Below are 23,121 nucleotides of genomic sequence, written 5' to 3'. Positions count from 1 at the left end.
TGTAATTTTGTTCTTTTCTCTCACAGCCTTTAAAATTCTGTCTTTATTTTGTATGTTAGGTATTTTCATTATAATGTGTCTTGGTGTGGGTCTGTTGTAATTTTGTGTATTTGGAGTCCTATAAGCCTCTTGAACTTGATTTTCCATTTCATTCTTCAGATTTGGGAAATTTTCTGATATTATTTCATTGAATAGATTGTTCATTCCTTTGGTTTGTTTCTCTAAGCATTCCTCAATCCCAATAATTCTCAAATTTGGCCTTTTCATGATATCCCATAGTTCTTGCAGATTCTGTTCATGATTTCTTACCATCTTCTCTGTTTGTTCAACTTTGTTTTCAAGGTTAAATATTTTGTCCTCAATATCTGAGATTCTGTCTTCCAGGTGTTCTATCCTATTGGTTATGCTTTCTATGCAGTTCTTAATTTGGTTTATTGTTTCCTTCATTTCAAGGATTTCTGTTTGGTTTTTTTTCAATATCTCTAACTCTTTATTGAAATGATCTTTTGCTTCCTGTATTTGCTCTTTTAACTGTCGATTAGTGCGATCATTCAGTGCCTGCATTTGCTCTTTCATCTCCTCCTTCAATGCCTGCATTTGCTCTTTCATCTCGTTTGCTTCCCTGATCATTTTAATTATGTACATTCTGAACTCCCTTTCTGTCATTTCTTCTACCATGCTGTTGTTGGATTTTATTGATGTAACATCTAGATTTGTTTGGGGCATTTTCTTCCCTTGTTTTTTCATATTGTTCAGGAATCAGTGGGTCATTAAGATATTGCAGATTTCCTCTATTGACTTATAATGTCCCTGAAGATTGCTAGTATATCCCCTCTTATCCTTCAGTAGCCTGAAGTCTTGGAGGAAGTTGATAATGCGGTGCTCCACAAGGAAACTGCCTCTCTAGAGGTGGTGACCTTCAGGTGGGGTATATTCCCTGATAGTGGGCAGAGGTGCCTCCACTTGTTGACCAATGGTCATCCAAAGGGGAACTAGGTTGCGGGCTGAGGCAAGGCCTGTTTGTGCCTGTGTCTCTGGTTTTACCGTCCTTGTGGGAAAACCTCACCCGGCGGGGAAGACTCACCTGGTGGGGAGGTCGCGCTGGTCAGTTCCCCTCCTAGAGGTTTCCCTCAATCTACAACTACCGCCTGGGCTGGGCTGCCTTCCTCTGCAATGTTCCCAAGGACCTGGACCTACCTCCTGGGCCTGGGAGCCTCACCCTTCGCAGACGAGTCTCCTTAGGCTGCCTCTCCTCAGAGAATCTGCCCGCAGTCCTGGAAACTTCGCTGCGCCCCCTAAGCGTGTCTCTGTGTGGCTCTTCCACCAAGAAGCTGCCTAGGTCCTGGGACCCTGCTCTGCCCCTAATCGCCTGGCTGTGCGGCCCCTCCTCTGAGTTGCCACCTGGAGCCCCGTACAATAGCTCCGAGTCCCAGAGACCCGCCACACGCCTCTTCCTCTGGACAGCCGCCCGGTGTTCCAACGCAGTCACTAGGAGTCCAAGCAACTCACTTCACCTCTCCTCCTCCCGCCAACCACCCGTAGCCCTAGGCAGTCACTCCGAGTCCAAGTGACCCGCCCTGTTCCTCCTCCTCTTCGGGGTAGCCCCCCCGGGTGTTCAGGAGTGGTCGCTCGAGTCCAAGTGACCCACCGCGCTCCTCCTCCAGGCAGGCCACCGGTGTTCAGGAGCAGTCGCTTTGAGTCCAAACAACTCACCACTCGCCTCCTCCTCTGGCAACCGCCTGTAGCTCTGATGCTGTCCCTCCTAGACCAAGTGACCCGCCACGTTCCTCCTTCTCCTCCGGGCAGCCCCCCAGTGTTCAGAAGCGGTCGCTCTGAGTCCAAACAGCTTCCACGCAGCTCCTCCTCAGGCAGCCGCCTGGAGTCCCAGTGGTTACTCTGAGTCCAAGCGCTGTGCTGAGCGGCCTCCTCTGCGATGATCCCAGTTGTCCGTGTTTACCATGTTTACCGCACCAGTGGGGGGAGGGGTGTCTCGCCGAGCAACTCTACTTCACAAAGTTCCCTGCGTTCCGGGACTACCGCCCCATCCGGGACGCCTCCCCAACGGGAGAGACTCACCCGGCGGCTTTGAGTTGGTCCCAAGTCTCTCACTATCTCCTCTTTTGAATCCTGAGTCCTGGAGCAGCGTGAAATGCAGCCGCCCTCTAGTCCGCCATCTTGAAACCCTCTCAATATTATTTTATTTATTTTTTTTTTTTAATTTTTTTTTCAGGTATATTCTTGGAGTTGTAAGTTCAGATTTTGTGGCAAGTATTATTGTGTTACTTCATAACTTATACTCATTACTTTTCTTTCCAACAGATGAGCCAGATGGCCGAAGCTGGTTAGAACAGCATGTGGTCCATCAGTACTGGACAGCCAGACCCTCAAGAATTCCACATAGTTTGCATTTGCACTCCAATTTAGCTGCTGTGTGGTAAGAAGTTAAACTTTTCATTTAATGTAATGATAGAATAAACTTTGATGTTTAAACATTTGGCTTTGATTTGTGATTTAACAATTACTTATCTGAAATTTAAGCTTGTAGTTGTTTTAAAACAATTTTGATTAAACAAATTTTAATAAATCATTTATAACAAATTGTTATTTAATTATGCTGTTTTTATTTTGTGTTATTTTCAAAGTGAATGTATTGGTATGTATTAGACCATTACTTAATTTGTCTTAGTTTACTTTTTACAAAAATACACTTACTGTTTTACAGAAAACATACTGTATAGTTGTAAACATTTGCTCAGCAATAAACAGTAGTTAAAAGTACTCCAAAATGCTTCTCTGAGAGTATTTCAACAAATGAATATAGAGGGGATTTATCATGTTTATTTGTTGATCAATTACTAGCTAAGGTAGCACAAACTTGCATGTGTTCTTTGAGGTAAGTAATCTTACCAAGTTAGAAACTTTCATGTTGACTTTTGATGTTTGCTGTCTACTAGGGATCAACACTTGTACAGCAGTGATCCGTTGTATGTTCCTGATGACAGAGTTTTTGTTACTGAGACACAGGTTATTCGGGAAACTTTATGGTAAGATCTATTAACTAATAGTCTGGAAAACTTTATTAATGAGAAGCAAAACAGCTTTTTTAAAGGAAAGTGTTTAGGAGTTTTCCAACATTCAAACCAGAAATGGGCCCTTAGAGATGAAGTTCAGACTTTGAATTTGACTCTGGAAATTGGAAGATGTTGACATTTGCTTCTTTTTCATTTTAAGTAGTTTAGTATATGATTTTATTGATTTAGGGCATCATTGTTTTATTGAGTTCAAAGCAAAGTTTGTTTTTGACTGCCTTTACTGGGAAGTGTGTTGAGAATTGCCTGTGCCTAATCCAGTGGCCAGGAATCTCATGCAGCTTTTAAGTGCTATTATGACTGAGCACCCAATCTTGGTGCTCCTGCCATAAATTGTGAGACTGACTCTGACAGTTTCCGGCCTGGGATGGTCTCTAGGTCATCAAACACGTGGGGACAGTGCTTTGACAACACTGTTTCAAACTTCTCTCATCAAAGATGATGTTGAAATATCTTGAGTCTTGGGGTAATTAAATAAAGGTTGATGTTTTCCTTTTTCTTATCATCTGACCTTTTTTGTCCCCTGATTCAGAATTTTTACTAAAAAATTTCTTGAGCGTACTATATGTATATTTTTCTAAACTAAACATATGTCTCTTTTATTTCATTTCAGGTTACTTTCAGGGGTAAAAAAGCTCTTTATTTTTCAGTTAATAGATGGGAAAGTAACTGTGAGAAACAATATTATAGTAACTCATCTAACACACGTAAGTTATATGTATTTATTATAATTTAAGAATTAAGCTAGGGGCTGGGATTGTGGGGTTGTACCTGGCACATGCGGCACTGGGTTTGGTTCTCAGCACCACATATAAATAAATAAATAAAAATCCAGGCTGGGGTTGTGGCTCAGTGGTAGAGCACTTGCCTAGCACATGTGAGCACTGGGTTTGATCCTCAGCACCACATAAAAACAAATAAACAAAAGGTAATGTGTCTATTTACAACTCAAAAATATATTTTAAAAAAATCTGTCAACACTAGAAAAATTAAGAAAAAGAATTAAGCTAAATAATGGGATTTACCCAGTGGAAATACAACTTCAGAACATTTCAGTGTTGAAATTAACTTAAATATATTTAAGATCCAAAAAGCAAAATTAAGTTGTGCATCTTTACAGTATGTAGGCCATTCTCGAATATTGTTTCTGACATTTTATTTTGATTTGCACTCTGTTTTTCCCCCTTTTATTCTATATTGCAAAAGCTATATTCTACAGTTGTTTTATCTATAGTTTATATGTATTTTTAAAAAGTATAAGCAGAGGTGTGGCAGCTCATACCTGTAATCCCAGAGGCTCAGGAGGCTGAAGCAGTAGGATCCAAAGTAAAAAGTATAAGCCACTATTCTGTATTACATAGAAATTAATGCTCATTGTGTCTTTTAAATATAAAACTAAATGTTCATCATGATATTACTTTGTTTTCTGCTAAACATAGTGTTTAAAGCAGTCACAAAAACAATATTTTATACTAAGGGGAGTAATGAATCTGAATGTTTATGGAAGGCTGACTCTATGTAATTGGGTTTGTTTCTGTGGTAGAATTGTTTACGATCTGTGCTGGAACAAATCGCAGCGTATGGCCAGGTTGTGTTTCGACTCCAGGAGTTCATTGATGAAGTCATGGGACACAGCTCCGAAAGCCCGTTACCTGGAAGTGGTTCCATTCCTAAGAAGTCAGCTGAAGCTCCCTTTAGAACCTACCAGGCTTTCATGTGGGCCCTGTACAAATATTTCATTAGCTTCAAAAAGGAACTTACAGAAATTGAGAAGTGCATCATCAATAATGGTATTTCAATATCCTGTAATTCATAAGATACATAACACTTATTTGGAATGCCATTCAAGTTATTTATTGGTGTAAGGTTTGAAAGACATGGAAAATAAGTAATTCTCATGCAGTTTTTAAGTTATTTTGAATTTATATTTTTAAGTGTTTCATATTCCTAAAAATTCAAAAAGCATAGAAGGATTTACAGTGAAATTGTTTCTCCTGTTCAGTTCCCCAGCCCGTCAATTCCCCTCCCTGGCACACCATGTCCTCAGCTTCTTATACACCCTTCCAGAAGCAGTTTAGACATGCATAAGCAATGCAGACATAAACATATACCTCATAGTCACTACACTGCTCCCTCCAAATTGTTTTCTAATTTAAATTTTGAGGATTATACCATAAAAGTACATGAGGACCTCCTAGTTCCTTTTTATAAATTAGTGTATTGTTGTATGGCTATATCATAACCCCAACCCCCCCTTGATGGACATTTAGATTATTTCTACTCTTGTGCTCTTACCTGCAGAGCTGTGATAAACACTTAAATATTTTAATAATCAAACTCATGCAGCATATTATCTGTGGGGTAGAGTCTTAAAAATGTAATTGCTGGGTCAAAGAATATCTGATGTGTGATTTTACTAGATTTTGTTACCTTGCTCTCCAGTGAGGTATAGATAAATACATTTTTGCTCTTGCCAGCAACATATATAAAATAGCTATTTCCTCATTCTCTCAACAGTAGTATGTTGAGAGAATCACACTTTTTGGTCTTCACCAGTATAATAAGGATTAAATGGTCAATCAGTGTAGTTTTTTAAAATTTATTTATTTATTTTTTGATCCTATTTTCAACTACTGAAAAGAGTAGCATACAGCCGGGCACAGTGGTGCACACCTGTAATCCCAGCAGCTTGGGAGGCTGAGATAGGAGGATCTCAAGTTCAAAACCAGCCTTAGCAAAAGCAAGGCGCTAAGCAATTCAGTGAGACCCTGCCTCTAAATAAAATACAAAATAGGGCTGGCGATGTGACTCAGTGGTCAAGTGCCCCTATGTTCAATCCCCAGTACCCCCACCCCCCAAAAAGGGGAAAGAGTAGTATGTAGAGGACCCATGTTCCCATCACCCTTCTTTCCCCAGTGGTGAAACCTTTTGTAATTACAGTATAGGATCAAAACTGGGAAAATTGTATGGTATAACACATTACCCAGTCTGCGAACCCCATGGGGTCACCAGTATTATATACTTGGGGCAGTGGGACATGGTGTCTTTGTGATCTGTGCCATTTTATCACTTTTAGATCCATACACCCACTTGCATGTCCAGGACAAGGAGTGGGGCCCACCACATGGGTTTTGCACAAGCTGTGCTAACCCTTTGTAATCACAACTTCCCTTGCCCCCTCACTAAAATGGTAGATCATATAAAGGGGTTTAGTTTTACCTTATGTAGTTTTAATTTGCATTCTTTATAAGTGAGGTTGAGTGTCTTTCTATGTGTTTAATTAAGAATCGCTATTTTTCTCTTTCTGTGAACTGTAAATTCCATTATATATTATTTTTCTGTTGAGTTGTCTTTCTCCTTGACTTCAGGTATTCTTTTTTCCTGAGGAAAATTGACTCCTTGTGATGTGAAATTAAAACCCATTTGGCCATGCCTTTTCAAAAGCCAAAGAAGTGGCTTAGTATTGTTAACATTTATATCGCATTTTGGACACGGATGTTTTTCCTTGCTATTGAATTTGATTTATTGCTGCTTGCAGATACCACGATAACTCTTGCAATAGTAGTGGACAAGCTGTCACCTCGACTGGCTCAGCTCAAGGTTTTGCACAAAGTGTTTAGTACTGGAGTAGCAGAAGTTCCACCTGACACTCGGAATGTTGTCCGGGCATCTCACCTGCTCAACACCCTGTACAAGGCCATTCTTGAGTATGACAATGTTGGAGAAGCCTCTGAGCAAACTGTAAGTGTAACCTCTACCTGGTATACAGTGCATGGGGAAGGAGTGGTAGATTACTATTGTAGTTATTTCTTAAGTGATGCTTATATCATGATGTGTCAGACAGTTGCTTAGAGTTTTAAAGTTAGCTTCCAAATTCAAGACCCTTTTTAGCTTTAATTGCCAAGGTCATCAGAAGAATGAGGCAAGAACAAAGACTTATGTAGATATTTGCATTAACTCTTTTTCACACAAAAACACAGGTCTATGATACGAGGCACCTAAAGCAGTAACATTCATAGAAACAGTGGAAAGGTAACTACTAAGGGCCAGGAGGGAGAATGAGTGTAGAGTTTCAGTGTTACATCATGAAATAGTTTCCAATAGTTATGGAAATCACTGAACATACACTTAAAAACGGTTAAGATGAACCAGGTGCATTGGCACATACCTATAATCTCAGCTTCTCCAAAGACTAAGGTAGGAGGATCACAAATTTGAGGCCATCCTGGACAACTTAGCAAGACCCTATCTCAAAATAAAAAATAAAAAGGACTTTGGATGTGACTCAGTGGCCCTGGGTTTAATCCCCAGTACTGCAAAAAGAAAAGAAAAAAGAAAAAGGTTAAATGGTAAATTTATATACATTTTTGCAACAATTTTTAAAAAGTACAAAATCCAGTAGTGACTATAATCTAGAAAGCTACAGATTTATTTGGGTGCATATTTTGGATTCCATTAATTGATGAAACTTTTACACATGTAGATCCTTAAAACCACTTCTGTGTTCAGGATGAGGAACTGCACCATTACCAAGGGGGAAGGACCACAGTGCTTGACTATTTTATCCTTGTAGCATTTTAACATTGCACCATTTAGCACCATAGTTCAGTGCAAAGGAAGGTTGGTTTCTTTCAGCTTTGTACATTTCCTACTGGGAATCATAAAGAATGAAATAATTTCTTCATCCTTAATGGACATTTTGCTAGTAGTACTCTGTAGACAGTGTGACTATACCCATCTGCCTGGATGGTCCCAGGTTATGTCTGTTGTCCCTGTGTGATTTTCACCCTCAGGACAGTCTTAGTGTGAATGGTAAATAATATAATCATTCCATATTTAGATGAACTTTTCATAAGGATTTTATAGTATATGCTTTTGGGATTTTAATTTCTTACTTTGTTTCAAAAAATATAGAAAAGTTCAATCACTTTTTTAAAGGTATTTTGGAAATGTTTAAGCCTCATCTCAACCTAGCAACAAGAGCTCAGAGCACTGACTATGCACATTATTTTTCATAGGTCTCCCTCCTGTTCTCTCTCTGGGTGGAAACAGTACGACCGTATCTGCAGACTGTGGATGAGTGGATTGTGCATGGGCACCTGTGGGACAGTGCCAGGGAGTTCATCATACAGAGGTGCAAATGAGCAGCACAGGGCATGCTGGGTGCTGGCTTCACTTGTTTGTTCCCATGTCAAAATTGAGTGCTTTCATTAGTTTCACATGGTACTGAGAGCACAGTTTGAATGACAGAGCTGTGTTGTCCTCATGGCATAGTTTTGTTCTATTGTGTCCATAGAAAATGTCATGTACTGGCCAATTAAAAATACTTCCATCAAGTTTTATGTCACTCAAAGCTTTTCATAGCAAATTATGTTTTCAAATGATTTTAAAATGCACACTGCTTTCCATAAAATGAAGTTAGGTGATATCAAATGATTCTAATTATTCCCATTTTAAATTATCAGTAAGATAAATGATATGAAAATATTATAGGATATGCTTCTAATGTATTTATTTCTCAGAATAAGGTAATTTTTTTATCCTTTAGCATAACAGTTAATAAAACAATTAAGGAAAATATTAATCCATTTATTATGATTCCCCTTCCTTTAACTGATTTTTCTGGACAAAACTGTATAAACTGCAGGGGACATCTGTACAGTGTCCAGTTATGCAGCCTGGTTAGATGTGTGCTTTCTGTTGGTAGCTATCCATTGAACACCTCAGCAAAAGGACCTTTAAGTCCCTGGAGCCTAGAAAGGTAACAGTTTGCACAGTGTTCTCATGGAGGAACCGGCCTTCCTTCACCTGAATCTTATGTCTGTTGGTGGGTCCTATTTCATCAGCCTCACATGAGAATTTTTGTAAAAATTGGATTCTGACTTTTATTCCAAGGCAATGAATGAGTTACAGTTTAAAATTTGTTTGAATCTCCATAGGAACAAAAATGTTCCAGTAAATCACAGAGACTTCTGGTATGCAACTTACACATTATATAGTGTATCGGAAAAGACAGAAAATGAAGAAAAAATGAATGACAATGCTAGTGCAAGTTCTGGCAGTGACCAGGGTCCCTCCAGCAGGCAGCACACCATGGTGTCCTTCCTCAAACCTGTCCTGAAGCAAATCATAATGGCTGGCAAGTCAATGCAGTTGCTGAAGAACCTGAGGTGTGCGGAGAGCACTGCGTGCCAGGTGGCAGCCAGAGGTATCCTGTCCCTGCTTCATTGTCTTCCTCAGCATCCAGTCCACTGCTCCCCATGTCACTCATGTCACTCATGTCATCCTGAGAGTCCAAATATTTTGTAGTTTGAAAGTCACCAGAGCCTTTGGTTTGAATGGAATTTATACTGTGATTGAATGAATAATCATGGTGCTCTTGACTGAAAAAAAATGATTGTCTTCATGGGGAACTTTTAGCATTTTGTTTGGAAAGACAGTAATAAGTTCCATGTGCATTTTCCTCCCTCATCTCCTTAGGACTGGTGGTTCTTTAAAAATATAATTCTCCCACCTTTCTAAAATCAGTGCACTGTTTAACTCTTGTGTACCATGTCCTCTGGCAGATAGGAATTTTCTCATGAGCAAATCAGACGATCATAGATTTTGAGAAAATTTTGATTGTGATTTTTGTTTTTTTTTTTTAAAATGCATTTTAAGTAATTTATTTAAATGTTTACCAGCTGACTAAAAAGCCGTCAGAGTTATATGACCAGATTTATTTGGCTTATAAATCACCTCAGTAATATGTTATTTCATTTTATATCTACTTTAAATACTATTTTTACATTGTACAGTGTTTCCTTTTTAATTGAACAGTGAGCTGTAAAGGCTATCCAGGGCCAGTGTTGGCAGTGTTTTATCCAATGAAATTTGATTCCTACAAGTCTTACCATAGCGTTATACAGTATGGTAGTAACTTAATTTTCAGGTGTCCTGCTTCAGATATTAACTTTGTTCCGAATAAAATCAGCTTAGATGTTATGATATTTAAACATGAATTTTGTACTTGTTTAACAGAGAATATAATATGTTTAGTTTTGCTGTACTCTAAAAGTAAAAGAAATAGGTATAGTCCTTCATAAGCCAAAGGAAAAATATTATGCTCTGTTAAGATGAAATTATTCAATATTTGTTTATATACTTATCAATTCATCTTTTATATTTCTCTGTGTTTCAGATGCAGACAGAAAAAGCTTATATACTCTCTTTTTGGAATCTGTACAGTCACGTCTTCGACGTGGAGAAGATTCCACTCCACAGGTCCTTACTGATCAACAAGCAACCAAAGAGAACCTAATTAAGATGCAGTCCATAGCTGAAAGGCATCTTGAACTGGATGACATTCACGATCCACTGCTGGCCATTAACTTTGCAAGGTGATACACACCTGCAAGATTTTCAGTGGTTGAAATGGCAACATCTGTACAATATTTAGTAACTGTTTATTTCTGCCAGGTAGGGCTTTCCAGCCTTAAAAAAAAAAAAAAAAAAAAAAACCCTTGTAGCCTCTCCTTCCTAATGAACAGAAAGCAAGAAAATGTGTATTTACCTTTTTAAGATATATAATTGGTCCTCCTCATTGTTTGCAAAAGTTTACAGACTTGGCCTTAGCAGTTTGTCTCTGTACTCTCAGGCCCCCAAGAGTGCTGTGGTTCACCCACATATGCTTCTGAAAGTCTGGACAGATATTGGACACACACTGGGTCAGGGCCTTCTTGTGCATAAGATGTGTCTTGGGCTTAGGATGCTTAGGCACTTAGCCCAATGGAATAAGCCATTAATGACCACAAGGTGACATATTATCTGATGACAGACAAGTATTTGCTGCATGCAGCCCTAATAGAAGGACCGACCCCAGTACCTGACCCTAAGGCAGCAGCAACTCTGATGAAAGAACGTTTTGGGTAGAAAGGTTTTCTTTGTAATAATTCCTAATCTTAGGACAAAAGTTAAAAATAGGACTCTGGGTTTTAAGAGAATTCTGTTGACAACAGCTCATAAAAATTGATGCCTCACATTTTTATTTTCAAGGTTGTATTTGGAGCAGAGTGACTTTCATGAGAAGTTTTCTGGTGGTGACATATGTGTGGATAGATCATCAGAATCTGTGACATGCCAGACTTTTGAATTAACACTGAGATCTTGCCTCTATCCTCATATTGATAAGCAATACTTAGATTGTTGTGGAAATCTCATGCAAACCTTAAAAAAAGATTACAGGTAACAAGAAGTAAATTAGTTTTGGAAATAGTTAGCAGTTCATTGTACTTTAAGAACAGTTGGGTTTAAGAACAGTTTGGTTGGTTTGGTTTTTTTGAGGGATGTGCAGTGCTGGGGATCCAATCCAGGGGCTTATACAAAATAATTTTTAAAAATAATTTTAAAATATATTTTCAAGTTAATTTTTATTAGAGTCGAAAATGGATGTATAGTAAACACACATCCAGTTAAGATCAGTTAGCCATCAATATTTTCTTAATTGTGTTGGGAAATTTAATTATTTATTTCTGAGAATCTATCCCAAGAGAAATATACAAAACTTGTACAAAAATGCCCATCATAAGGTCTGGGATTGTGGCTTAGTGGTGGAGTGCTTGCTTGGCATGTGTGAGGCACTGGGTTCATTCTCAGCACCACTTATAAATAAATAAAAGGTCCATTGACAACTAAAATAAGAAATGTCCATCATAAAGTTTGCTTTTAGGATGAAAAACTTAAAATTACTTGTAATAGATGACTAGTTCTGTTGACTATGGTGTTCCCATATCCATGTGCAAACTTCATAAAGTTTATAAAAATTAAATCAATATAGAGTTTTAAATAACATAAACTGTTCTATAGCTTAAAAAGCAGGAAACAGGAAACAGCTGGGCATAGCACTGCACTCCTGTAATCCCAGGGGCTCAGAAAGCTGAGACAGGAGGCTCGAAAGTTCAAAGCCAGACTCAGAAATGGGTGAGCGCTAAGCAATTCAGTGAAACCTTGTAATTAAATAAAATACAAAATAGGTCTGGAGCTGTGGCTCAGTGGTTGAGTGCCCCTGAATTCAATCCCCAGTACCCCCTCCATGCCCCCGAAAAAAGCAGGATACATACATAGTATGATAGAAATTATATATTTTAAATTCATAGAAAAGACTGGAACAAAATACCCCAAATGTTAACAGTAGAAACACCATGGAGCCAGGTGTGGTGGCACACACTAGTAATCCTAGTGTCTTGGGAGGAGGATAGCAAATTCAAGGCCAGTCTCAGCAATTTAGTGAGACCCCTTCTCAAAAAAAAAAAATAATAATTTTTTTAAGAATTTAACCATTATCGAAAAAAGTAATATTTCTGATGTTAGTAGATGTAGATTGTAAATCTATTTCACTACAGGTGGCAGCGTGCCAAACCTGGAACTGGTCTAGAATCCTGCCTTATGAACTTAAAAAATCTTTCTGTCCCTATCTTCTCTCCATTCAGATTGGTTGAGTACTTGCAGGCCATGAGAAATTTTTTCTTAATGGAGGGGGGAGATACCATGTATGACTTCTACACATCAATTTTTGATAAAATAAGAGAAAAGGAAACCTGGCAGAATGTTTCTTTTCTTAATGTCCAACTTCAAGAAGCAGTAGGACAGCGTTATCCTGAAGACAGTTCACGGTAAAATATGCGAGGCACCTTTTCTTTTAAGTAGTATAAAGTAAATCATGAACCAAAAAGTTTTATATGAATTTTTACATAGATTTGGTGATCCTCACATTAGCCCTGTAAGTTTTACTATTTATTTTACATATTAGAATATCAAAGTTGGGCATAGTGGCCCACACCTCTCAGGGCTGACTCAGAGCTCTCCTGTTTCTCTCTCGGCCTCACTCCCTTCCACCACAGGACTTGACCCTCACAAGTGACTTCTACACTCCTGCTCAGGCCCCTTCTGGATTTTTCCCAACAGTGAGGCCAGGCTTCATCTCTCAAGGAATGGAGCCTTTTCTTTCTGACTCTATTTTCCCAACCTCATAACTTACATACATACATGTTGTATTCTCTCTCCTACCGTACTTCACATTTCCGGGATTTGGCAATACTTCTGTCCTCCCTAAGTGCTATTTCCCTCCGGCCCACAGTGGCATGTTCTCCCATCTATGACCTGGGGGTGATCTGCTTGCTTGGTGCAGCCCTGTCTCCTCTGTGCAATGAAGGTGACTGCCAGTCTGCACTGGGCTGGGAGTCCCTAGAGGGAGGAGAAATGGGCTAGCAGGACTGTTTTGAAAGCCACGTGAGATAAAGACACATGCCAGAGTATCGCCTGGAGCCAGCACATTCCTAAATTCTGTGTTACTGGCTTGCTTTCTTATGGGAGTCCTATTCAGACCCTTCTCAGGAACACGTGGCTGAAGCAGTGTGCAGCACCGTGCTTGCAGAAGCAGATCACATTCTTTCACTCCAGCTCTGGAAGCCTCTGCACTCCCTGCACGCCTGGCTCACTGAGGAGGCTCTTCTGTCCTCTCCCCAACACCTGAGCAGAGGGCTATATCCTCTCAACCTGGCCTGACTTTTACCAGAATTAAGCTCCCGGCCTATTCCTCAACTTTGTCTTTTTTTCTGCTTAATTTATTATCATTGTTAAGTATCTCTTTTGTAGCTAGCCCTTTGTTTAAAATCTTTGCTCCTCTTCCTTATTTCTAGAACTTAATTCTGTTCTGGAATATATGCTAGAGAACATGAATTTGTTAGCATAATTGAGTTTTATGAAACGCACCGTCTCTTAAAATGTTACATAAATGCTGAAATGCTAATTTTTTAAAAGAGCATTTTTTATGTGAGCATAATATCGTCACAAACTAAAGCTGAATTTTTTTTTATTTAGACTTTCTATATCTTTTGAAAATGTTGACACAGCTAAGAAGAAACTACCTGTTCATACCTTAGATGGTCTGACCCTGAGTTATAAGGTGAGTGTGGGTATTCCTTTTACAAACATTGTTTTCTATTAAAACTAAAAATGTAAGTATAGGTTACTTCCTTTTCTCATTTTGTTTTTGTTTCCATAGGTCCCATGGCCTGTGGACATTGTTATAAGTTTGGAATGTCAAAAAATTTATAATCAGGTGTTCCTTCTCCTATTGCAAATAAAATGGGCAAAATATAGTCTGGATGTTTTACTATTTGGTGGTAAGATTTGTTCTTAACGGATAAATAGCAATTTAATTTTAACCCTGAAGAAAAAATATTGGTATTTTTTGATGATTCTTTAAATGTGTAAACAAATGCCAAACTAATGTGTATTTATAGTAACAGTTTTATGGACCTAAAATACCTTCTGAGTGAAATACCAAATTGAGTACTTTGGCACATAATTGCAATTCCGGCAACTTAGGAGGCTGAGGCAGGAGAATCCAAAATTTGAGGCCATCTTAGGTGACTTAGCAAGACACCTAGCAACTTATTGAGACCCTGTCTCAAAATAAATAAAATGGACTGGGAATGTAGCTCAGTGGTTAAGCATCCATGGGTTCAAACCCCAGTACTGAATAAAGACAGAGATAGAAGGAGGGAGGGAAGGAAAAAAAGAAAAGAAATATCAAGAAGTTGTATATAGGGTTGGTCTGAAATTCAATAACTAATTAGGAATTTGGCCCAAATAAATATTCTTTTTAGAATATGCAAAAGTCAAATGACAAGTTAATGGGACCTTTACATGTTTCACGACAGTGGTAACAAACGATACAGGGAGCTCTTAACACTTTATCTTCCAAAGGCACTGAAGTTGGGTCCTGATGTGTCCCTGTCGCAGTGCTCCAGCAGTGCCTATGCCTCATCCCCCAGAATTCCCTCCTCATGTAGTGGCGTGGTGGGATTTGAGCCAATGTGCTTTCCACCCATTGTTCTCTTTCAATCCTTTGTAGAACTTGCAAATACTGCTGGAAAACCACATCTTAAAGAAGGCCTTCTGAGTGAACAAGACACAGTTGCTCAATTTGGATCACAAAAGGAACCAGTAGGACAGCAGATCCATCGCATGTTCCTCTTAAGAGTGAAGCTCATGCACTTTGTGAACAGTTTACACAACTACATCATGACCAGGGTTGGTGTCTGCCATCTACCTCAGTTCTGTCACCTTATGTATATAGTTTTTTATAGAGCATGACATATGAAATATTTGTCAATACAAAGGAGTCCCAAAATACTTATAAATTGTGAAAATGGACATATATAAAATTTAATCACAGAATAAGAAGACAGCAGGAGGATTTTTTTTTTCCTTAATTTACTAGCACATGTGTCCAGAGATTACAGCCTCTCCGTTTAGGACAGGCACACTCAGAGCTCCTCTTTTGGAATTCCTTCTGAACATGCTGCATAGTCCACTAAATTTGATCAGTGGTGACTGCTGGATTCGATATTTAGTAACAGCCCAAATCCTCAAGATAGGGAAAGTATAGCTGGATTAAATACATTTTTCTCAAAAATAAGAAGTAACTCACTAAAAAATAAATGAAACTACTTTTCTTACACATCTTAAAACTGGTTCTAGAGAAAGTTCTGAAAGAGAAGTTCTAATATATGAACTGTAGCAGTATTATTAGAGGCCAGAACTTACTTGGCACTTAAAGTTTGCTTTAAAGAAAAAAGAAACAAAGTTACCCCTTCATTTATAACCATTCTGGTACATAAATTCTAAAACCTTTCTTATTTGATGAAGGAACCCTTGAAACCTGTACTTGGGGTGTGAAAGATGAGCAGGGTGCTCTGTGTCCCCCCTGACTGCAATACTGGCATTCACCAGGCTGGTTTTGTGCCCTTGATTATTAAAAGTGTTAAATAGGAACTTGAGTTCTTACTTAGTTTTTTGTTTTCTATTCAAAGTATATCTATGTTTCTTTTAGAAACAGGTCAAAAAAGTGGAACTTACTAAAAACATGAATGCATTAAAATTATTTTAATTGCAAAAATGATAAGTACATTTACTACAAATTTTCCTGATAATTGTTTTTTAATCAATGCATTTGCTAATTGATTTGATGAATTTGCCCCTTCCCACCAGGAAGCCTGTTAGTCTGAAGTTCAGTGTTGAGTGTGCAAGTGGCTGTGCCAAGGCCTACTGTCATCTCAGAATCAGAACACCACTGGGTCCAGTCATCCTTTACAGGAGGATGTGATTATGAAGGAAGAATTTGAGAGGAGTAGAAGAGGCTGGTAGAAAGTTTTGTGTGCAGCACACCACCCTCAAAAATGGTGTATGCTGATTAAGCTTTTTGTTTTCTCTTCCAAGATTCTTCATAGTACTGGGCTGGAGTTTCAGCATCAAGTTGAGGAAGCCAAGGATTTAGATCAATTGATTAAAATTCACTATAGGTATTTGTCAACCATCCATGATCGATGTCTACTGAGAGAAAAGGTATGGGAGATGTCACAACACATGTGGCCAGGGAGGCAGGAGGAAAACTGGGCAAGGGGGAATGTCTATCTGCTTTGCAATTTTGTGATTATTAAGCTACTGTTCTGCAGAATCTTTTTTAGAAAGGACAGGGTCAAATGAGGTTACGTATGTCTGCCCTGAAAGTTATATTTCTAAGAAAAACATGAGAACTATATTACCACAGTCAACACTCCCTGTGCCTAACACCTGGATTTATTTAGAAAATTAGGTCGCAATTTTGGAACAATTGTGTGTTCGGCTTAGTGTGAATGTATGGGATTGAGTAGTATCACAACCATTGAACTAAATGACCATCCCATGGTGGTTGCTTGCCCTCTTGGTTCCACTGTGTTGCCAGTACCTCATGAATCGTGTGCACAAATGACCCATTCCAAGTGGACTTACCTTGAAGTCCGGCATCCTCCATATACATAGAAGGCAGTCATGGCACTGATGAGCTTTTTCTGTGACTTAGTTAAATTAGGTGAAAGTGTTGGTGTCAGTATCCAAGCACAGTTATAAATCCTGTGTTCTGTTCCTGACTTTAATCTCCAGGTCAGCTTTGTGAAGGAAGCCATCATGAAGGTGTTGAACTTGGCTCTCATGTTTGCAGAAGGTTGGCAGGCTGGCCTTGGGGCTTGGCAGTAAGTGTGTGCCCCATGACTGTCTGTGTCCTGACTGTGTCAACTTCCCTTCTAACTGGCTTCATTTGGAGAGGTTTTTCTTTTTTGTTGTTGTTGTTGTTGTTGTTTTGTTTTTTTATCTTGGCAACACATCACTTGCCACTATAATTAAGAATTTAAAAACTGAATTTGAGGAGTGGAAGTATAGTCAGTAGTAGAGCACTTGCCTACCATCTGAAAGGCCCTGGATCCCTCATACTTCAAAAAAAAGAAAAAAATAAAGTTGAATTTGTTCAACTAGGCAGCATCAGGAATTGTGTGATTCTTTTATGGGAGAGAAAACAGAAAAGTTTGAGGTCTTTTCATTAGGACAGGCAAATATTTTTAGGTTGTATTTGTGTTTTGTTAAATTTCTTTTATAGACACCTTCAGACATATATAGAAATAGAGAGGACAGCATAACAAACCTGAGTGCCCATTGCCCCTCTTCCCAGTTACCTGTCATGACAGTTCTGTATTTTGTCCTCCACCCACCCCACCCAAAAACTTGCTGAACCATTTTAAAGTGGATTCTGGACTTCATGCTAGTTTATAGTCCAAAGTTGTATTTTGTATGCTTGCTAACAGATTTGTTTTGTTTTGTTTTGTTTTGTTTTGTTTTGTTTTGTTTTAACTCAGAGGCACTCAACCACTGAGCCATATCCCCAGCCCTATTTTGTATTTTATTTAGAGACAGGTCTCACAGAGTTGCTTAGTGCCTCAGCCTCTCAAGCCACTGGTATTACAGGCATGGGCCACCCTGCCTGGCAGCAGATGTGTATTTTACTTTTCAGTATGTTTGTTATTCGCACATGTTATGTAAAAAGGGAAATGCCCTAAAGTCAATGGAAAAGTTGAGGATTCAGGAACTCTTCTTCCCTTCGGTAATGTCACCAAGTAGGCATCCAAGGATGTTTCTCCAAAGAGGAAAGTGGGCCCTCGGCCCAGCCCAGGCAGGTTCTTTTCCTGCTGAAATGAATTTCAGAATATGTCAGAAGCAAGGCACACCAAAGATTTATTTAAGGAGAGTAAAAATGTACACACCCAAAGGCAGAGTTGTGCACCCCTGGCCTCTCAGTGAAGAGATTAGTGATGCACCCAGGGTTGACCTGTCTGATAATATGTATGGTTTTTCCTGGGAGGAAATGTGCAGGTTCTCAGGCAAGCTTCTTTTATTTATTTTTTTTTTCTTTCCTTTTTGGTGCTGGGGATTTAACCCAGGGTGCTTTAGCACTGTGTCACATCTCCACCCCTTTTTATTTATTTCAAGACAGGGTCTTGCTACATTACCTAGAGCCTCGCTAAGTTGTTAAGGCTGGCTTTGAACTTGTGATCCTCTTGCCTCAGCCTCCTGAGTACCTGGGATTACAGGTGTGCACCACCACACCCAGCACAGGCAAGCTGCTTTGAAAACCAGGTCCCATGACAATCATTTGGGTTTCAGAATGTTTCTCTTTGGTTAAGCAGTCTAGCTGTAAATCATTTGTGGACACATTGGATAAGTCTTTGAATGTGGTGACACTTAAATTAACAATTGTCTAACTAAAGTGACAAGTGTGACTGGTCCTGCTTGTAGAACTCCTGAGGTTCTCTTTTTCTCTCCCTAAGAGCCCACCTATCTCAGTAGAACTCTTCTTCTGTTTTGCTTTTTCAATTTTGGGGGCAGTTGATTTGTGCTAGGAATCAGACCCAAGGCTTTATACATACTAAGCACACATTCTACCACTGAGCTACACCCCCAGCCCCACCATCCTCAACAATTAACTTGAAAACACAGCTCAGTGTTTAATCCCTGCCTTATTTGTAAGGGTGTTGAAGTGATAATTCTGCTATTACTTCGCTGAAATAAAAGTGCATGTCTGGTTAACTGGGTTTTTTTAAAGCAGTGAGAGCTCACGATAGTGCTGGTGTCATTCAGAATCTTAAATTGTGGCTGTTCTCTGAAGAAAGAGACTAAGTAGGCAAAATTGGTGCTTGCAGGGATGAAATAGAAGTTTCGCTTGCTTTGCTATTGCCCTCTCAAAGTGCAAAACTTCTTTCCACATCACTGTGGGGTGGAGGAGAAAATCACTGCTGCATGTATGGTTTGCTAAACTTGAACTGTTGTGGTTTCTTCAACAAATTCTGAGAAAAAAGCAGGGAGTGAGGGGGACTTGAGGAGCATATGAACAGCCATCACAGTTTATGGAAGTTAGTTGATCCTGATTCATACTTAAAGCTGGAAAGTGAAAAATTGTAGGTGAAATTCGCCAAAGTACCCACTGATTATGCGATATTTAATAATTGTAGAATATTTCTAAGCAAATGGTGTGGCTCTGTTTAGAAAGAAATCTTTAAAGTATACATTTATGAAATATTTATGAACAAAATGCTTTGATGTCTCAAATTTGCATCTAAGTACTGGTGGGGCTGAGGAGGTGTAAGTAGTCCCCTGGGTGCCTGCCAGAGATGGGCAAGGGCGTGTGGGAGCCAGTGGTGAGGTTCTGTCTTGTGTATGTTGGGTAGTTCCCATTTTAAGTCTCTTTTTAATAATTCCAAATATTAAGGTTTTATATCCTGAATTTGTTCTTTATTCACAGAGAATATATGCTTGTAAAATATAGAAATACAGAATTATGTAAAGGAAAAGGAAGAGGGAATATCCCTAATCATTGTAGATCCAAAAGTAAATATTACCTGGAAAAAGCATGGTTTCATAAACTGCTTTGAAAAATTTTATCTGAAAGTAAGATAGGGTATTTTGTATTTCTTTTTATAATCTTTAAAGTTAGAATTTTAAATAATTAAAAGACATTTGAAATTACTCCAAAGATATTTTGTAGCCTATCTACATGTTTTGTATGTTTTGTAAGCCTTTATGTACTTACATAAATTGCAACTTTCTTTCCTAGAATGGAATCTATAGAGAAAATGGAGTCTGATTTTAAAAACTGTCACATGTTTCTTGTAACCATTTTAAACAAAGCCGTCTGTAGAGGATCTTTTCCCCATTGTGAGTACATCATGTTATAGTATGACTACTTTTATATTTTTTTTAGCTAAGTGTATCATTGTTTTGTATTGATCTCATGAAGAATTTGCTCTTCTCACCATTTTCAAAAATGGAAGGTGCCATGCCTTGAATTGTTTTCTCAGAAGGTAGTGGAGCTCATAACCATCAGATGCAGATCCCTGGGGCTAAAGACTTTGCTTTCTAATTACCATTTATAATACCAGTGGATTCCTAAAACCCAAATAAAGAAGCTGACAGTAATCATATGTAGACTTTGTAACTGTTCATTTCCAAAAGATAGAATTTTTTTTTAACAACTTTTAAAATTTCCAAGGCTGCCTCTCCTTGACAATTTAGAACCGAGTGTATAAAAAATAGAGCAATCTGAGGGGTAGTGGTGGAGAGAAGAGAGAGTTGTTAATCTGTGGAAACAAAGAACTAAGTAGTATCTCTGATTTTTTTTTTTTTTGTAAAGAATGTATGTAGAGTTAAACTCTTCCCCATTTTTGCATGTTCAGATTGTAGTACACTTATTAAAAAATAGGTAAACATTTAAAAAGCACTGTGTTCTGATTATGTAAGAGGAAACAATGATGCAGTCATCCACACTGGTGCTGGTGTCTAGGTGTCATCCATAAGCTAGAAGGTGGCAGTGTGACATGAGCAGGTTCCAGGTTTTATGTCACATCAGACAAATGTACTTTGTTCAATGAAATGCCTAGATTTTGTTTTCAAAATTAAAATGTTTTGAAATAGAAACAAATCATACTGCTCTTTTCCATTTACATTTAATATAGTCATCCTTATTATACATTAAAAAATAAGGGTTTAAGTTAAAATAGAACACATTTAAATATTTTTCAATTTTGAATTTATTACAGCGTTTATTCAAACATTTAAAAGTCTTTAAACTTTTTTTTTTTTTTTACATTTTTCTTACAGTGGAATCTCTAGCACTATCACTCATGGCTGGCATGGAACAAAGTTAGATATCCTCAGTGTACAATGGACCTCAGACTTCATCTTCATACATATATAGTTACACCATATGCAGCTGAGAAGCGAAAATCTTTTTATTTTGATTCATTTTAAAAACTGTTGTTCACAGTCTAAACAAATGGATTATAAGTGTTTTCTCGGGATTGTTGGAAAGTACATAGGGTATGTATATAAGAGTCTGTAAATAATACAAAGTGTACATAGGCCATTTACTCTTATATTTCCTACTATAAGCTATAAATTTATGATATTGGTACTTTTAAATGTAAATTATATGATCTTTTGAAAATATAATTATTGATATTAAAAATAAGCCAATGCTCTTAAAGTTCTCTTGCTGCTGCTGTATATTGGTCACAGGAGTTTTTATATAGAGTTTTACATTCCACCTTCTCAAAAAGTTGTTTTAAATTGACAATCCTTAAAGTATTTATATTTTTACGTGACTGGGAAGTTCCAAAATGGAAAATATCAATTAATATATGAAACCAGCTTCACCCAAGGCCAATTGTTGATGCATAATGTTTTTTGGTATTTTGGGGGAACTAACCAGTGATATCTTGAATAAAATTATGTTTACCATTCAGTTTTTCCACATTTCCTTTGTATATTTCTTGGCATGTGAAGACCATGCAAAAACAGATGGGTAATGTAGGCAGAGAAGCTCAGGAAGGACAGAGTCAAACTGAACATTAGTCAACAGATCAAACTGACATTTACAGTTGTTTATTAAACTACTCATCCAACAGCGGAATACACAGAACATTCACCAAGATAGATTATATATTTTGAGCATAAAACACACCTTAACAGCTTTTAAAAATAGAAATCATACGAAGTATACCCTCTGACCATATTGAAAATAAAATGAACAAGCAGGGGCTGTAGGAGACAGGGTTATTTTTTTCCCCTCTCGATTACCATATGGCATAACTATTTTTTTAGTAGGTCATTTTAGTTATGCACAATATTGGAAATTTTGACATATGTTTGAAATATAATTTGCTCTGATTTAGTCCCCATTACTTTGCCTTTCCCTTTCCTCCTCTCTTCCCCTGTTCACTTTTTCTCTACTGATCTTTCTTCTATTTACTTTTTTTTTTTATTAGTGCATTATGGATATACATAAAAATGAAATTCACTGTGCTATATTCATATATGTACATCGGAAGGTTTGGTCAGATGCATTCCACCATTCCTTCCTTTTCTTGTTCTTCCTCTCTCCTCAATCCCCTTCTTCTACTCCCCTGATATATCTTCTGTTTTCATGGAATTCCTGTCCCCTTTTTCTTTTTGCTAGATCAAAATAAGAGGGAAAATATAAAATAAAGGAGGTAGGTTTTATAGTAACTAGAGGGCAGGATGAATCCCAGGTCCCTCAGAAGAGGATGTGACTGGTTTGGATAATTTTGTGGCTGGCAGAGAGGTGAAATCTGTTATACTGGGAACCAGGTAGGGTGCCAGGTGGATAGCCTAATAGGGGAGCTATCAGGTGAGAGAAGGGGAACTCACAGGCCTTTTTACATCCCTGAGAGTCTCAAAGACATCAAGGCAGCACATGAAATTTTAGTCCTTAATGATACAAGTATGAAGTAGGGTCTGAATTTATTCTTTTGTGTGTATATATCTATTTATTCCACCATAATATGTTGAAAAGACCATTCTTTTACCCACTGGATTATTTTTTTGCAGGGAGCGTAGCGTAGCAGGGATTGAACCCCAGGTGCTTTACCACTGAGCTACATCCCCAGGCCTTTTTTTTTTTTTTTGAGACAGGGTCTCACTAAGTTGATGAGGCTGGCCTCAAAACTTGTGGTTCTCCTGCCTCCACTTCTCAAACAGCTGGTATTATAGGTGTGCACCACCATGGCTGGCCCCCCATGAATTTTTGGAAAATCAATAAATTATGGATGTTATAGGTTTGTTTCTACACTCTCAACTCTATTCCATTCATTTATATCTGTCCTCA

General features: G+C 38.2%; 1 protein-coding gene across 3 annotated transcripts in view; it reads left to right on the top strand.

Moving 5' to 3' along the window:
• The window catches only part of Tubgcp5 (tubulin gamma complex associated protein 5), a 42,930-nt gene extending 21,192 nt beyond the window's left edge, over positions 1 to 21,738 (top strand). For all 3 annotated transcript variants that reach the window (XM_047541881.1, XM_047541883.1, XM_047541882.1), the window contains 17 exons: positions 2,320 to 2,434; positions 2,955 to 3,044; positions 3,703 to 3,796; positions 4,633 to 4,879; positions 6,628 to 6,830; positions 8,108 to 8,223; positions 9,029 to 9,297; positions 10,270 to 10,468; positions 11,124 to 11,312; positions 12,557 to 12,739; positions 13,947 to 14,031; positions 14,131 to 14,251; positions 14,986 to 15,164; positions 16,353 to 16,478; positions 17,055 to 17,143; positions 20,053 to 20,153; positions 21,096 to 21,738. In XM_047541881.1, the coding sequence (XP_047397837.1) occupies positions 2,320 to 2,434; positions 2,955 to 3,044; positions 3,703 to 3,796; positions 4,633 to 4,879; positions 6,628 to 6,830; positions 8,108 to 8,223; positions 9,029 to 9,297; positions 10,270 to 10,468; positions 11,124 to 11,312; positions 12,557 to 12,739; positions 13,947 to 14,031; positions 14,131 to 14,251; positions 14,986 to 15,164; positions 16,353 to 16,478; positions 17,055 to 17,143; positions 20,053 to 20,153; positions 21,096 to 21,142 (2,453 nt within the window). In that variant the 3' untranslated portion in view covers positions 21,143 to 21,738. The remainder of the gene's footprint in view (positions 1 to 2,319; positions 2,435 to 2,954; positions 3,045 to 3,702; positions 3,797 to 4,632; positions 4,880 to 6,627; positions 6,831 to 8,107; positions 8,224 to 9,028; positions 9,298 to 10,269; positions 10,469 to 11,123; positions 11,313 to 12,556; positions 12,740 to 13,946; positions 14,032 to 14,130; positions 14,252 to 14,985; positions 15,165 to 16,352; positions 16,479 to 17,054; positions 17,144 to 20,052; positions 20,154 to 21,095) is intronic.
• Positions 21,739 to 23,121: the final 1,383 nt, after the last annotated feature.

Source organism: Sciurus carolinensis, chromosome 2 (genome assembly GCF_902686445.1).
Source record: "Sciurus carolinensis chromosome 2, mSciCar1.2, whole genome shotgun sequence".
In the NCBI taxonomy this organism is placed as follows: domain Eukaryota; kingdom Metazoa; phylum Chordata; class Mammalia; order Rodentia; family Sciuridae; genus Sciurus; species Sciurus carolinensis.
The sequence above is the reverse complement of the archived record's forward strand: the minus strand, read 5'-3'. Positions and strand labels throughout refer to the sequence as shown.